Here is a 17,526-nt window from a genome sequence, read left to right as displayed (position 1 = left end):
AGTGTCTGAGCAGGGGTTAAACAGAACTCTTCTTCTCAACCTCTCCCCTTGTCCGAGGCACGGTGACCCCCTCTGGTTAAACCCCTTCCCCAGTGGTCTCTCTATCTCTCTCTCTCTCTCTAATGGTCTGGTACAACAATGGAGACTTTTCCCTCACCTGTGACTCCATTGCAATAACTCCAGCACTCCTGCTCACTCCCGTAGTTGTTCCCATTAGGAACGCAGCCTCCGTAAGTGAATTCATTGCAGGTTTTGGAGGATGAGTTGTAAAACCACCTGGGAAACGACGCACGGCAGGGACCGGTCTTTGGCGGACTGAGACAATTCACTGAAAAATAAAACAAAACACTCACATCAGGCTAGAATTAATCACCTTCACTGAGGTGGAGGATCGGGGTGGGGAGGTCACGTTGCGGCTGTCCAGGATATGGGTGAGGCCATTACTGGAATGGTAGAGGCTGGTACAATGACAACATTTAAAAAGGTATCTGGATGGGTATATAAATAAGAAGGGTTTAGAGGGATACAGGCCAAGTGCTGGCCAATGGGACTAGATTAGGTTAGGATATCTTCGAGGAGAAAGTGAGGTCTGCAGATGCTGGAGATCAGAGCTGAAAATGTGTTGCTGGAAAAGCGCAGCAGGTCAGGCAGCATCCAAGGAACAGGAAATTCGACATTTCGGGCATAAGCCCTTCCTGATGAAGGGCTTATGCCCGAAACATTGAATTTCCTGTTCCTTGGATGCTGCCTGACCTGCTGCGCTTTTCCAGCAACACATTTTCAGCTAGGTTAGGATATCTGGTCAGCATGGAGGAGTTGGGCTGAAGGGTTTATTGCCATGCTGTACAACTCTATGACTCAATAATTGCAAAGGTTTACAATATAAAGAAGGAGCATTAGCAAAAAAGATTGAGATGTTTAGCCTATGAAAGTGTAGATGCTGCTGGTCACTAACACTCACAGCACAGTGCCACAGTTCTGAGCGTTAGCAAAGGACAACTCTTAATCTGCGAGGGTCCCACGGCCACCTTGGACCAGAGCACATCGCAAAGACACAGTCCTCATTATTCCAGATCGGTATCCCCAGCGCAGCGCCAAGAGAGTGCCGCACGGTCAGCGGCACCGCCTTTCAGATCGACAGGAACCTGATGCCCCACCCACCATCTCAGGCAGGGGGAGCAATCCGACACCCCACACCAAACAACAGCATCTCCCCAGGGTCCTGTTCCACATTAACCCCTCCCTCACTCAGTGTCAATGAAGAAAGAACAGAGCGTCTGGGTCCTTTTCACAATCACAGTAGGAGCTGACTGCGAAAATTGGCTGCTCCTGCTCCTACATGACACAGTGCTAGAGAGCAGCAAGAGGCCATTCAGCCCCTCTTGCTTGCACTGGCTCTGTGAACAAGCCTCACAGCCTCATGCCAATCTCCTACTTTCTTTGGCCTTCAGGACAGCACAGTGGCTCAGTGGTTAGCACTGCTGCCTCACAGCACCAGGGACCTGGGTTCGAATCCTCCCCTCGGGCAACTGTCTGTGTGGAGTTTGCACATTCTCCCAGTGTCTGTGTGGGTTTTCTCTGGGTGCTCAGGTTTCCTCCCACAGTCCAAAGATGTGCAGGTCAGGGTGGATTGGCCATGCTAAATTGCCCCATAGTGTGCAGGGATGTGTAGGTAAGGTGCATTAGTCAGGGGAAAATGCAGAGGAATAGGGTAGGGGAATGGGTCTGGGTGGGATACTCTTTGAAGGGTCGGTGTGGACTTGTTGGGCCGAAGGGCCTGTTTCCACACTGTAGGGATTCTATTCTCCTCCACCCCAAAACCCGTGCACATTAAAGTTGATCAAAATAATCATCTCACTTAAAGCCGATGAAAAGAGAGTGTGGTTAAAGGGAGAAGGAGAGCCAGGCAGAGTCTGAAAAGGGGAGTTACACATGGAGATAGGGCACTCTCTCAGTGTCCCGCACTGTGGCCATCAGCCCAGGACATCGTCCTAAGGGGAGGCAATGGCTTTACCACTGGACAGTTAATCCAGAGACCCAGGTAATGTTCTGAGGATCTGGGTTCAATTCCCTCCACAGGCAAATAGTGGAATTCGAATTCAATTTTTATAAAATCTGGAGTTAACAGTGTAACGAAGACCATGAATCCATTGCCAATTGTCAGGCAATTCCATCTGGTTCACTAACATCCTTCAGGGAAAGCTGTCTTTACCCAGTCTGGCCTACACGTGACTCCAGACTCACAGTAATAATGGGCCGGGACTTGGACCCGCAAACCTCGAGACTCAGAGAGAAGAATGTTGACACACACCGAGACAGAGACACACAGACATACAGACACAAAGACACACAAACACAGCTAAGCGGGGGTCAGAATAATTTGCCATCCCACTGACAGATCAATCAGACACAGGCTCTAGCAAGACAGAATCGCTCATTCCAAACAATCACGGGGCCTCAAGACAAAGAGACAGGGTGGGGGTGAAAACAGAATTCCAGGACATGGACTCGACCCCCTCCACAACAAGATGACCACACTGGGCTTTCACATGATGTAACTGGTGGCCCACATGATTAGACAGGAGTCACGTGGAGAGGACGGCAGCGAATATAGCACGATGGAGATAGTTTCGTGAGGAGAGAGTGAGAAAATGCAGTCGATTCTCCAGGAGAATGAAGACAGTGTTCTTCAAAGAACGAGGGGCGATCTTATCAAAACAGTCCGAATGCTCACTCAGCAGATGTCAACAGGAGCTTTCTCCAGCCAAGAGAGTCTCAAAACAACGACACAATCTCAGAATTAAGCCCCTCTCAGACGGAGAGCCGGAGGAAATTCCTCACTGGAAGCTGGGGAATCCTTGGAAATCTCCGTCCTGCAGCCTTACAGACTTTCCATCATCCAGACAGAAATCAAAGATGTACAAGGATGTTGCCAGGGTTGGAGGATCTGAGCTACAGGGAGAGGCTGAACAGGCTGGGGCTGTTTTCCCTGGAGCGTCGGAGGCTGAGGGGTGACCTTATAGAGGTTTATAAAATCATGAGGGGCATGGGTAGGATAAATAGGCAAAAGTCTTTTCCCTGGGGTGGGGGAGTCCAGAACTAGAGGGCGGCACGGTGGCACAGTGGTTAGCACTGCTGCCTCACAGCGCCAGAGACCCGGGTTCAATTCCCGACTCAGGCGACTGTCTGTGTGGAGTTTGCACGTTCTCCCCGTGTCTGCGTGGGTTTCCTCCCACAGTCCAAAGACGTGCAGTTCAGGGTGGATTGGCCGTGCTAAATTGCCCGTAGTGTTAGGTAAGGGGTAAATGTAGGGGTATGGGTGGGTTGCGCTTCGGCGGGTCAGTGTGGACTTGTTGGGCTGAAGGGCCTGTTTCCACACTGTAAGTAATCTAATCTAATCTAGAGGGTTTAGGGCGAGACGGGAAAAATTTAAAAAGGACCTAAGTGGCAACATTTTCACACAGAGGGTGGTACGTGTGTGGAATGAGCTGCCAGAGGAAGTGGTGGAGGCTGGTACAATTACAACATTTAAAAGGCATCTGAATGGGTATATGAATAGGAAGGGTTTGGAGGGATAAGTGCTGGCAAATGGGATTAGATTAATTCAGGATATCTGGTTGGCATGGACGAGTTGGACTGAAGGGTCTGTTTCTGTGCTGTACAACTCTGTGACTCTCTGAGTGTACACTGATGTGGTGAGACCTCTGGGTAGGGTAGGTGGGTTAGCCGTGGGGGATGCAGGGTTACAGGGAGAGGGTAGCAGGGTGGGTCTGTGTGGGACACTCCAGAGGTTGGGCGTCGATGGGCCGAATGGCCTGCCTCCACATACTAAAATCGGGATTCTATAACTAAGTGGTCACTATAAAAACGGAAAAGCTGGAAGCAGGAGGTGGCCATTCAGCCCCTCCAGCCTGCTCTCCCATTCAATCCAATCTTGGATAATCCCATCTCAGCATCAACTCAATCCAAAGATGTGCAGGTCAAGGTGGATTGGCCGTGCTACACTGCCCAGAGTGTTCAGGGATATTTAGGTTGGGTGCATAAGTCAGGGTAAATGTAAGGGCAATGGGCCTGGGTGGGGGTTACTCTTCGGATGGCTGGCATGGACTCGTCGGGCCGAAGGGCCCGTTTCCACATTGCAGGGATTCTAATTCCATCTCCCGCCTGCTCTTCACGGCCCTTCAGCCCACGGCTAGTGAAAACTCTCTCGCTCCTCCTTAATCGTATTCAGTATCCCAGCATCCACTGCACTCGGGGGGAGGGGGGGTTGAATTCCACAGAAAAGTGACCCCTTTTAAAGATCAGTCATCTATGACCTTTTGCAGTCAGTCAATTTACAACCATGATGGAAATAACAACAAGTGCAAAATTGTTTTCCCAAACCTTTGTAACCTACATCATGAGAATTACTCATCCAGTTCACACAGTCAGCAAAAAAAACCTGCCCAACAGGTTGAACAACACAAGTGTTTGCAATCCAGGCTCATCTTCAAATGGTGTGACTGAGAACATTAACTCTCAGAGTAACAGGGAGACTGTGCTGTATATCTCCCTGAGCAACCTCTGACCACACCTTTGCTCACAGTGACAGATTTGAATAACACCACTCCCTCTAAGAATTGACTGCCTTAAACTGCCAAGTGCACAAACGCCCACCATTGCATGAACAGCACATCACAGAGCTCTCGATAATAAGTAACCTTTAAAAGCTGGGTCAGTCATTGCAATTCTCCCCAGTTTGCAACTAAATCACCAGCAGCATTTACAGTCGCACCCCCTGGACAGGACAGAGGGAAGCTGCACTAACAGACAGGAAACTGAGAAGCAGAGAAAGGATCGAGGGGGCAGGGAGGGGACACAGGTTTACATGTATTCCTAGAGCAGCCAGGGCAAGGAGATGCTTTTGTTGCGAGTGAGTGGTTAGGGTACACTGGGGAGTCAGGGGAGAACTGGGTCGCGAAGGGTGCAGGGCTACAGGGAGAATAGCATTTGGTGGGCTAGCACAGAGACAATGGACTGAGTGGCATCCCCTTCTGCTGTAACAATTCAACAAAGTGGTCTCAGAGAGAGAAAGAGAGAGAGAAAAAAAGAGAGAAAGAAAGAAAAAAAGAGAGAGAGGGAGACAAAAGAGGGAGACAAAAGAGGGAGAGGGAGAAAAAAAAAGAGGAGAAAAAAGGGGAGAAAAAAAAGGAGAAAAAAGAGAGAGAAAAAAAAGAGAGAGAGAAAAAAAAGAGAGAAAAAAAAGAGAGAGAGAACATGCAACCTGACTTCAGAGGGCAGTCACCCAGCTGAATAAAAAGACCCAACCTAGATATTTAATCAAATCAAGTACTTAATCCCTGAGACTAAACACAGAGTCATACAGCACGGGAACAGACCCTTCAACCCAACCAGTCTGTGCCAACCATAATCCCAAACTAAATTAGTCCCAGCTCGCAGCCCATATCCGTTGATGTTTCGGGCTTCAACTGTAGACTCTCTTGCTCCTCAGATGCTGCCTGACCTGCTGTGATCTTTTCCAGCACCAAACTTTATAAACATCGTAACCGGACCCACCTCCATCACTTCCTCAGGAAGTTCCCCTCACACACAAACCACCCTCTGGGTGAAACAGTTTGCCCCTCATGTTTTTAAATCTCTCTTCTCTCACCTTAAACTGTGCCCAGAGTCTTGAACTTCCCCCACCCTGGGGGGAAAGACACCACCATTTATCCTACCCATGCCTCTCAAGAGTTTATAAACCTCTACAAGGTCACCTCTCAACCTCCTACACTCCAGTGAAAAGGTCCCAGCCTATCTTTAGAACGCACACCCTCCATTCCAGGCAACATCCCGGTAAATCTCTTCTGAACCCTCTCTACCTTAATGATCTCCTCCCTAGAACACGGCGACCAGAACTGAACACAGTATTCCAGAAAAGGCCAACTTTATTTTCAGCTTAAACCGAAGAGGGTCTGCAGTGTGTAACCTTTGACCACATTTTGTATGTTTTACGTTATACTATAATGACTGCAATGTTTAACTTTTAAATTTCTTTCTTTGCACCTTGTTCTTAAGGTTGTGGGCGGCACGGTGGTTAGCACTGCTGCCTCACAGCGCCTGAGACCCGGGTTCAATTCCCGACTCAGGTGACTGACTGTGTGGAGTTTGCACGTTCTCCCCGTGTCTGCGTGGGTTTGCTCCGGGTGCTCCGGTTTCCTCCCACAGTCCAAAGATGTGCGGGTCAGGTGAATTGGTCATGCTAAATTGCCCGTAGTGTTAGGTAAGGGGTAAAGGTAGGGGTATGGGTGGGTTGCGCTTCGGCGGGTCGGTGTGGACTTGTTGGGCCGAAGGGCCTGTTTCCACACTGTAAGTAATCTAATCTAATCTAAGGTTCTGTACCTCGCCACTTAGCGTCATAAAAGTGTGTTTCTGGAATGTACATGTCTAAGTCCACCTCAACCATACAGACCAGAAATTCCAACCTAATCTACTGCCATTTCCCAACACTTGGCCCATATCCCTCCAAACCCTTCCTTTTCACATACCCATCCAGATGCCTTTTAAATGCTGTAATTGTACCAGCCTCCACCACCTTCTCTGGCAGCTCCAGACACACAGACCATCCTCCATGTGAAAAAGTTGCCCCATGTCTATTTATCCTATCCATGTCCCTCATAATTTTATAAACGACTATAAGGTCACCCCTCAGTCTCCGATGCTCCAGGGAAAACAGCCCCAGCCTATTCAGCCTCTCCCTGTAGCTCAAACCCTCCAACCCTGGCAACACCCTTGTAAATCCTTTCAAGTTTCACAATATCCTTCTGATAGGAAGGAGATCAGAATTGCACACAATATTCCAACAGTGGCCTAACCAATGTCCTGTACAGCCACAACATGACCTCCCAACTCCTGTACTCAGTACTCTGACCAATAAAAGAAAGCATACCAAACGCCTTCTTCACTATCCTATCTACCTGCAACTGTACTTTCAAGGAGCTATGAACCTGCACTCCAAGGTCTCTTTGTTCAGCAACACTCCCTAGGACCTTACCATTAAGTGTATAAGTTCTGCTAAGATTTGCTTTCCCAAAATGCAGCACCTCACATTTATCTGAATTAAACTCCATCTGCCACTTCTCAACCCATTGGCCCATCTGGTCCAGATCCTGTTGTAATCTGAGGTAACCCTCTTCGCTGTCCGCAACACCTCCAATTTTGGTGTCATTAGCAAACTTACTAAATGTACCTCTTATACTCACATCCAAATCATTTATATAAATGACAAAAAGTAGAGGGCCCAGCACCGATCCTTGTGGAACTCCACTGGTCACAGGCCTCCAGTCTGAAAAACAACCCTCCACCACTACCCTCTGTCTTCTACCTTTGAGCCAGCTCTGTATCCAAATGGCTAAGTGTATAAGACCTGCCCTGATTTGCCTGTCTAAAACACAACATCTCACATTTATCTAAATTAAACTCCATCTGCCATTCCTTTCTAGTTAAGGTGGTACCTGGTGTGGTGACAGGAGAGTTTTCACTGTACCCCTGTACTTTTGTCTTTGAGTACATGCAACAATAACATCGCACCGAAACCAAATTCCGTGTGCTAGTGAGCACAGCCCCTGCTTGAACAACAGAAAACAGAGTTGAGCATTGATCACCTGCTAGTACAGACACAATGGGCCAAACTCCCCACTGTGCGGTACCAAGCCCAGGATTCTACGATTACCGGGAATGAAGCTGGATAAAAAGGTCTGGCCGTGCAAATGAGAAACAGATGATTGAAACAGAGAACGACTGCAGAATTCTGAGTTGGACAGAGGGTGCAACAGTAGCAGAGAGTCAGTGTGTGCAAGTACAGCATCTCATCAGGAAGGGTCGTGGCCCTGATGATTAATAACTTTATTAGGAGAGGAATGGAACATATAAGTAAGGAGGGTATGTATCCAGGGCATTGGTGTAATCACATCTCAAATACTGTGTGCAGTTTTGGTCTCCGTATTTAAAAGGAAGGATGTATTGGAAGCAATTCAGAGGGGGGGGGGGGGTTTACTGGACTCAGCCCTGGAAGGAGGGGGCTGTTTGATGGGGAAAGGTTGGATAGACTGGGCTTGCTTCTGGATTAGTGTTGCTGGAAAAGCACAGCAGTTCAGGCAGCATCCGAGGAGCAGTAAAATCGACATTTCGGGCCAAAGCACTTCATTAGGAATACAGATTTTGGTCCGAAATGTCGATTTTCCTGCTCCTCGGATGCTGCCTGAACTGCTGTGCTCTTCCAGCACCACTGATCCAGAATCTGGTTTCCAGCATCTGCAGTCATTGTTTTTACCTACAAAACTGGGGTGTACAAAGTTAAAACTCTCACAACACCAGGTTATAGTCCAATGGGTTTATTTGGAAGCACTAGCTTTCGGAGCACTGCTCCATCAGGTGGTTGTGTGGACAATAACCTGATGTTGTATGGTTTTTATCTTTATAAAATCATGGATTGGGCTAAATAGACAAGGTCGTTTCCCCGGGTGGGGGGGTCTACAACTAGGGCATAGGTTTAAGGTGAGAGGGGAAAGATATAAAAGAGACCCAAGAGGCAGCTTTTTCACGCAGAGGGTGGTACGTGTATGGAATGAACTGCCAGAGGAAGTGGTGGAGGCTGGTACAATTGCAGCATTTAAAAGGCATCCAGATGGGTATATGAATAGGAGGGATATGGGCCGTGCGCTGGCAAATGGGACCAGCTGAATTTGGGATGGCATGGTTGGCAGTGACAAGTTGGGCTGAAGGGCCTGTTTCCGTGCTGATCAGAGCGAGGACTGAATCTCACTGTCTGGTTCACAGAGCGAGCAACCACCTTAGATAAACGTCAGTAACATGAGAGCAGCCCAACAATAAAATCTTTGTTTGTTCTTCTAACTCCCACCCCACCCCCACCCAAACCATCCTCGAGTCATCCAGACCCCTCAACCCAATTCGTCCACGCCTACCAGATATTGGAAATTAATTTTGTTCCATTTGCCAGCGCTTGGCCCATATCTCTCTAAACCCTTCCTACTCCTACACCCTTCCAGATGCCTTTGCAACCTTCTCATTGAACCTTTCTGGTGAATAACTTCCTGTGAAACTCCGTGCCTATTTCTTCCGCCTCCTCTGACATTCCTGCATTTGTCACTGGGTTGGCTCACAGCTTTTGATCCTGTGAGTCACAGGATCAATCAGTGAGAGATAAGCGCCTGATGAAGTTATTTCTGTTTTACAAGACAGCCTTTGAATGTGGCAGCCAGTTCGGGTTCACAGATCCATTCCCAGACCTCGATGTTATGAGCTTTAGATCCAAGTCTCGGTTTCCTCCCTGCCTCACAGAGATTCGTACAGTCAGGGCTTGGAGACTGTGTCAAACACCACACTGACGCCAGGTTATGGTCCAACAGGATTATTTGGAAACACAAGCTTTTGGGGCCTTGCTACTATTACTGGTGCTAGTGAGAGAGGACACGTCAGACACAGAACTTATAATAAAACATCAAAGACAGTGTGCAGTGCAGCTTCTCTAGGCGTGACTGCTCCTAACAGCTGACAGCACAACAGAGACAGCAATTGTACAGAACACATCCTGCTCACCTTCAAGGTGCCCCTGTTTAACATCCAAAGTCCAGGCCATAAAACTATTGACGCTGCCAATAAAACTCCTAGCACATTCCTGGTTCTTAATTAAATACCGAGCCAACATCTAAATTCCGTTCCAGTAACGCTCTCAGACTCTGAGATTTAAACAGAATGTCGGGGTTGCAACGTTAGAAAGACATTTCAATAAGGGCATGAAAAGACATTCCCTCTGGTTTCCTCCCACGGTTGAGGAGAACGGTGCTGATGGACGGGTTCCTGATGAACAGCTTATGCTCAAAACGTCGATTCTCCTGCTCCTCGGATGCTGCCTGACTGGCTGTGCTTTTCTAGCACCACACACAACTCTCATCTCCAGCATCTGCAATCCTCACTTTACCCCTGGTTGATTATTTCCTCCCATAGCCTCAAGATGTGTAGGTTCGGGTGAATTGGCTGTGCTAAATCACCACAGTGTGCGGGGATGTGTGGGTTAGGTGCATTAGTCATGGCTAAATGCAGGGTAATAGGGTAAGGGGAGTGGGTCTGGGCGGGTTACTCTTCGGAGGGTCGGTGTGGACTTGTTGGGCCAAAGGTCCCATTTCCATGCAGTATAACTCCAATGCAAGTTCACTGCTTCCCAGCCTCCCCTCACACTGGTCTCAGAACTTGGCCAGGAAAGGTATCACAGCCCAGTGAGGAACACCCACAGGGAGTTGGGACGGGTTCAAGGGATTGGCATTTTGGACCCGGAGAAGCATCACCACCCATTTGCCAGCTGCCTTTGAGACTGTGCCCAGCAGGCAGAGACTAAAACTGCATCAGAATCCAAGAAGTGACCCAGACATCCAACTCCACTCAAATCAGATCATGCAGGACATTACATTCCCACTGTCAGTGTTCCGACAAGGCTTTGTGGAGTTTAAACACTTCAATTACTTTCCAAATTCTGATTTTCTTTCTGAAGACCCTTCAGCATTGCTCCCCACTCCTTTGCTTCACCTCCTTGAAGCTCCCTCTTTCATACCTAGCTCTGAGTAAGGCTTTGCTCATTGGCTCTCTCTATCCCCTTCCCCATCCTCAGTGTCAAGAGTTACTTCAGAAAACTCCTGTGAAGCCTTTTGGGATGTTTATGATATTAAAGGCTCTATATAAATTCAGGTTGCGGGCAGGCCATCCAAAATAAGCACAGGAGTAAGCCATTCGGCCCCTCGAGCCTGCCCTGCCATCCAACAGGATCATGGCTGATCGGAGATTCCTCACGTCCACTTTCCTGCCCTTCCCCCCTCGATTCCCGGACTGATCAGGAATCTCTCCACCTCAGCCTTATATACCCACCCGGGCCCTGCCCCCACAGCTCTCCGGGACAAGGAGTTCCAAACACACTCCACCCTCCGAGGGAAGAAACCCCTCCCCATCTCAGCCTTCAGTCGGTGCCCCTTTATCCTGAGGCTGTGCCCTCTGGCCCCAGACCCTCCCATGACCCTCCCCCTCTCAGCATTGACCCTGTCAAGCCCCTTACAGAATCCGAGATGTTCCATGGGATCCCCTCTCATTCGTCTCTACTCCAGGGGGTAGGGTCCCAACTGTTTAACCTTTGCTCATGAGACCATCCCTCCATCCCAGGGACCATCCCTCCGACCCAGGGACCATCCCTCCGACCCAGGGACCATCCCTCCGACCCAGGGACCATCCCTCCGACCCAGGGACCATCCCTCCGACCCAGGGACCATCCCTCCGACCCAGGGACCATCCCTCCGACCCAGGGACCATCCCTCCGTCCCAGGGACCATCCCTCCGTCCCAGGGACCATCCCTCCGACCCAGGGACCATCCCTCCGACCCAGGGACCATCCCTCCGACCCAGGGACCATCCCTCCGACCCAGGGACCATCCCAGTGATCCTTCCCTCAGCTGCTTCCAACGAAATGATATCGTTCTTTAAATAAGGGACCAAACCTGCTCACAGTGCCCCGGGTGTGGTCTCCCCAGCCCCTTGTACAGTTACAGGAAGAGTTCCCTACTCTCATACTCCAACCGTCTTGAAATAAGGCCCTTCCTGATTACCTGCTGTCCCTGTATTTTGTGCACAAAAAACACAAACCCCTTAGTGTTGCAGCTTTCTGCGGTTTCTCGCCATTTAAATAAAACTTTGATCTCTCTCCCAAACTGAGCACCTTCACGCACTCCCACATTATACTCCATCTGCCAACTTTTCACCCACTTAACTGAATCCATCCACGTGTCCATCAAACGGTCTGCATCCCTCTCAAACCTGCCTTATTTCTGGTAAATATAAATACAATCACATGTACGTTAAGATATTCAACTCCTTCTGAGAACAGGAAATATTTCATTTGGCTCTTGGTTTGAATTCTCAACATCCTCAAAAAAAAAATTAACTGGTTCATGACTCGCTGGGAATCTGATCCTGTCGACCACCAACTACAAAACCTCTCAGGAGAGAGTGACAGAAGGTCTTCCTCAATGTTGCTGTTTGACTCGCTCACAGGTGCGGCACATCCTGTCCAGAAGAAACACTAGCTCCCCTCTCTCCTCCCTTTCAAGAGCAAAGGGGGACAGAAAGGGAAATGTTAACGGCAAAACCCCAGGTTTCCTTTTGAATGATCCTGGCCAGGGGAATATTTCACACACAATCAGCTGTATTGACATCAAAAAAGACTTTGCAGATCACCTGAACAATCCCAGGCCTGGTTGGAGGACTCACCCTTGCCTGAGGTTTCCCTGAACAAGTCACAACAGACAGGATCACCAACTCCAAGAGCAGAGATTTCAAATACAGATCGCTGCTCTTCAACCAGACACAACAGTGTGTGTTTCGGGGACGGTTTTGTTTACTTTAAGATCGCGGTGGGCGGATGGAGGCCGCTCTTTATTTCATTAACTTCAGTCGGAATTCAAAATTGGAAAAACATCCCATCCCAGCTTTTACCGTAGGAGAAAGTGAGGACTGCAGATGCTGGAGATCAGAGCTGAAAATGTGTTGCTGGAAAGGCGCAGCAGGTCAGGCAGCATCCAAAGAGCAGGAGAATCGACATTTTGGGCATGAGCCCTTCTTCCTCATTCCTGAAGGGCGCAGGCCCGAAACATTGATTCTCCTGCTCTTTGGATACTGCTTGACCTGCTGCGCTTTTCCAGCAACACATTTTCAGCTCTTACCACAGCCTAGTTGAGGGGAGGTGATAGCCTAGAGGTGTTATGCTAGGATTGTTAATCCAAAGACCCAGGTAACGTTCTGGGAACCCGGGTTCGAATCCCACCACCTGAATTAAGAGCCTAATAATGACGATGAACACATTGGATGTCCTTTAGGGAAGGAAACTGGTCTGGTCTACACGTGACTCCAGACCCACAGTGATGTGGGGTGTCGCTTATGCCCCTCTGGGACAGACAATAAACGTTGGCCTAGCCAGTGATGCCCTCGTTCTGTGAATGAATAATGAAAAGCAAAGTTGGAATGACTGCTCATTCCTTGTACCCTCCCGTGGTCGAGGTGAGCATTGCAATCCCCCTTCTTCCCGAAGAGGGATAGCATGGATACAGCCAGAATGGCCAGGCTGAGTATGGGGACCAGTCTCACTTCCCATCAGGAGGTTGGAGTCCTCACCCCCAGGAGCCTCTAACACAAACTCTCGGCCGACCCTCTAGGTTCTCCGGCTGAGGGAGTGCCACACTGCCAGAGGAACAGGAGGTGACCATTAAACCCAGGAACTACATTGTTGTAGAGCCCAGCAGTAGGGAGTGCCCCACCAGCCCCCTCTGGGCAATATTCATTCCTCAAGCGACGTCACTAAAGCAGATTGTCAGCTCAGTATCACAGCACCCTCGAGACAAGTTGCTGCACGCAAATTAGCTGCCTTACAACATTTCACTTTGGGATATTCCCAGAATCACAAACAGCCTTATGTAAACTAAAGAACTAGCTGGACTAGATAAACTCAACTTAAGCTGAAAACAACAAATGCAGAATATCACAGCAGGTCAGACAGCATCCACCGAGAGAGCAAGCTAACAGTCTGACTATAGATGACTTTACAGAGCTCAATTTGCAGTTGGGGATGGTGAACTCAGAGGCCAATTAATCAAGGAACACAACAAAGATAAATTTACAAGGAGTTGGAGGGTTTGAGCTACAGGGAGAGGCTGAACAGGCTGGGGATATTTTCCAGGAGAAAGTGAGGACTGCAGATGCTGGAGATCAGAATCAAGAGAGTGGTGCTGGAAAAGCACAGCAGGTCAGGCAGCATCCTAGGAGCAGGAGAATCGACATTTTGGGCAAAAGCCCTTCATCCTGTGCCTTTTCAGCATACTCTCGACTCTGGGGATATTATCGCTGGAGCGTCAGAGGCTGAGGGGTGACCTTATAGAGGCTTCATGAGGGGCTTGGATAGGGTGAATAGACAAGGACTTTACCCTGGAATGTGGGGTATCTGGTCGGCATGGACGGGTTGGGCCGAAGGGCCTGCTTCCACGCTGTTAGGGATTCTAAGTTAATGGTGAAAATAAAATACAAGATGAGGAGATGCCAGTGTTGGACTGGGGTGGACAAAGTTAAAATTAACCAGGTTATAGTCCAACAGGTTTATTTGGAAGCACTAGCTTTCACAGTGCTGCCCCTTCATCAGGTAGCAAATGGGGCAGGACCGTAAGACACAGAATTTATAGTAAAATATTCCAGAGTCATGCAACAGAGATGATACACTGAACAAACTTAGATTGCTGTTAGGTCTTTCATCTTTTCGAATGGGTCACAGGTTTCAGTTCATTAATATGGGAGAAGTTAAAAATCATACAACACCAGGTTATAGTCCAATAGGTTTAATTGGAAGCACTAGCTTTCGAAGCGACGCTCCTTCATCAGATGATTTCGGAGCGTCGCTCCGAAAGCTAGTGTGCTTCCAATTAAACCTGTTGGATTATAACCTGGTGTGTGATTTTTAACTTTGTACACCCCAGTCCAACACCGGCATCTCCAAAATATGGGAGAAAGTGAGGACTGCAGATGCTGGGGATCAGAGCTGAAACTGTGTTGCTGAAAATGCGCAGCAGGTCAAGCAGCATCCAAGGAACAGGAGAATCGACGTTTCGGGCATGAGCCCTTCTTCAGGAATGATTCCTGCTCCTGCTCCTGGGATGCTGCCTGACCTGCTTTTCCACCTTGGTTCATTAACATGTAAATCTCAGAAACTCAGTCACATACTCATGATAAAAAAATATATAAAACCTTAAGTTTAAAAAATGACACCTCAGCTCAGACAATGCATTAAAGGTGTGAGGTTAGAGTCTGTCTGTATCCCAATCCTCGAGTCAGACTGGTTCTATTTCCAAACAACTGAATGCTGAGAGGGAGGTCAGCTGTGAGCAAGGCAGAACGGCCTTCTAGAATTTCTAGAATGGCCTCTTCCACTGACCTTCCCCCACTCTCCCAAGGTGTGGTTTGTAAATTGAGATGTAGCAATGATAATTACTTCCTGGTAAACAAGAGAAGAGAGGGAGGGGGAGGGGGAGGGGAACAATTCTCACTGCAACACCTATCACCCAGCAGTCTCCTCGCTCCTTAGTTTAAAAATATAAAGTTGTAATGATCTTGCTTGGTTTGAATTCCCCACATGACCAACCATCTGCACACCACCACCCCCCACACCCCCCAAACCCAAGGTAATGAATGGCTCATGACACTTTGAGAATCTGACCTCACTAACTCCAACCACAGAATCCCTCAGAGAAGGAGAAAAGAAATGACCTTGGTCAGTGTCACCATTTCACTCACTGTCCCATGTGGCACATCCTGTCTAGAATAAACAGTCACAAAAAAAGTCCCACAGCACTAGGTTATGGTCCCACAGGTTTATTTGGGAGTACAATCTTTCGGAGCTCCCTGAAGGAGCGTCGCTCCGAAAGCTGGTGTGTCCAAATAAACCTGTGGGACTATAACCTGGTGTTGTGAGATTTTGACTTGGTCCAACACCGGCTCCTTCACATGATGGAATAAACACAGCTTTCCCCCTCACTCCCCTGTAAAAAAGAATGGGGGGAGGGGGGGAAGAAACAGAGAGAAGGGAAACCCCTTCTCCTGTTGCATCCCAGAGAAATATTTCACACACAAACTAACAAGCCAGATTTTTTATGTCTCTGGATCTGAATGTAATTTACTCGGGTGTTCCCAACTTTCACCTCTCCCTGTCTGAGACTGGGAGTGCAGTCAGAAACAAATCATCCTTTAGCCAAAGGGCTCTCTCTGTACAGCAGGACATGCTCTGACATAAAACCGTGTTCCAATACCATAGACACTGCCAGAGACTCCACAGACACAGACCCACGATGACCAAAACTCCACAGGGACAGTCGGGGAGTGAGTGATGGTGGGATCAGGGGGAGAAACAAGAGGTGGTGGTTGTGGTGATGGGTTTGGGGGGGGGGGGGGGGGAGGGGGGAAAGAGGAGAGTAGTGACGGGGAGTAGTGGGGGGGGGGGGAAGAGAGAAGAGACGGGGGTGGGGTGGGAAGGGGAGGGGAGAGACGGGGGTGGGGTGGGAAGGGGAGGGGAGAGACGGGGGTGGGGTGGGGGAGGGGAGAGACGGGGGTGGGGTGGGGGAGGGGAGAGACGGGGTGGGGTGGGGGAGGGGAGAGACGGGGGTGGGGTGGGGGAGGGGAGAAGTGGTGGGGGGGCGGTGATGGGGAATGAGGTGGGGGCACGGTGATGAGGTGGGGGGAGGGGGGGACTGTAACCATGTGCCCAAAGGTCCCCACCCCATCCCAGGGGGAGGGGGAGGGGGTGTTATAAATATCTTTGAACAACCTGAATTCAACAAGAAAAACAGCCTGTGCTTTAGATAAAGGGGGGAGGCCGTTCAGCCCTCTGCACCATTCTATAAAATCATCACTGTCTCTCACACACACTTTCCCTCTCTCCCCTCCCCAGTGTGAGCCCTCCCGGGGTGGAGGGGGTGGTGGGGGTGCTGGCTCTCCCTTACCCTGCCGCTGGATGTTCCTGTGAGTCTCCGGGGAGCGGGTACTGGCCTGGGAGCCTTCCTTAGGGGTGAAGGTGCAGACCGGCTCGTTGTGGGACAGGCAGTTCACCAGTAAGCAGGCGTGTTTCCCCTGGTCTGAAGCCTGTGTCCAGAGGGCGAGGTGACACTCCGGGATCCTGCAGCACTGACGGAGACATTCCTGGGAATTCTGCACAAAGGTGCTGTTCAGTAACTCAGCCCCATCCTGGAAGCTCTGCCTGAGCAAGGACAGCCCGCTGCTGGTGGAGAAGGAGCGGAGGCAGCTGTTCTGCTTAGAGCCAGAGCTGACTGCCTGAAGGAGAGCAAATAAAACACAACAGCTCCTCCACAACTGCGCCATTCCTCCAGCAAACACCTTGCACCTGAAATTGACTCTAAAATCTCCCACAATCAGTCAGAGAGAGAAGGAACAGAAAACAATAAACTTCCAGCTGTTTCCCAAACCCCTGCTCCAACTTTCAAGCCTAAGAAAACTTTTATAAAATTTCACTTCCCTGTAACTGCGTCAGCACGATGATGTACATCCCATTCCAACTCTCATTGGCTTCAGAACTTTTCACCTGGTTCTCCCCTTCCACCCAACCTCCTCACAATGGAACATCCCGATTGGGGAGTTAAAGTGGACAGGGAAGACTTGAGTCCTGGCTTTAAAATATTTTGTGATATTTGAACGATTTGGTTTTCACTGACATCACAATTAAAGTACAAACGTAACTCTCTGATTTCAGAAACAGCAAACACTGTGAGTGCTCCTTTAATCTAAAACAGTCATACAATCTTTGCAAAAGAGACTTTTGTTTTGTGTGTGTATGTATTCTTCTTTTATTTTGTTAAACAGTACATAACAACAAGCATAAAGCACCAGTTCACAAAAAAAAACAAAACACTATACACAGGGGAAAGTCAGATTTGGAGGAGC

The 17,526-nt window shown here is 49.1% G+C and overlaps 1 protein-coding gene across 2 annotated transcripts in view; it reads right to left on the bottom strand.

Annotated features, from left to right (window-relative positions):
• Positions 1-17,129, bottom strand: part of spint2 (serine peptidase inhibitor, Kunitz type, 2) — a 34,946-nt gene extending 17,817 nt beyond the window's left edge. The window contains exons 1-2 of one of the 2 annotated variants that reach the window (XM_060856271.1): positions 16,572-17,129; positions 158-328 (exon numbers count right to left, since the gene is read on the bottom strand). In XM_060856271.1, the coding sequence (XP_060712254.1) occupies positions 158-328; positions 16,572-16,947 (547 nt within the window). In that variant the 5' untranslated portion in view covers positions 16,948-17,129. The remainder of the gene's footprint in view (positions 1-157; positions 329-16,571) is intronic. The other variant, XM_060856270.1, reaches the window with a different exon arrangement.
• Between the last annotated feature and the right edge of the window lie 397 nt (positions 17,130-17,526).

The sequence above is a fragment of the Hemiscyllium ocellatum genome, chromosome 47, assembly GCF_020745735.1.
Source record: "Hemiscyllium ocellatum isolate sHemOce1 chromosome 47, sHemOce1.pat.X.cur, whole genome shotgun sequence".
NCBI lineage: Eukaryota > Metazoa > Chordata > Chondrichthyes > Orectolobiformes > Hemiscylliidae > Hemiscyllium > Hemiscyllium ocellatum.
The sequence above is the reverse complement of the archived record's forward strand: the minus strand, read 5'-3'. Positions and strand labels throughout refer to the sequence as shown.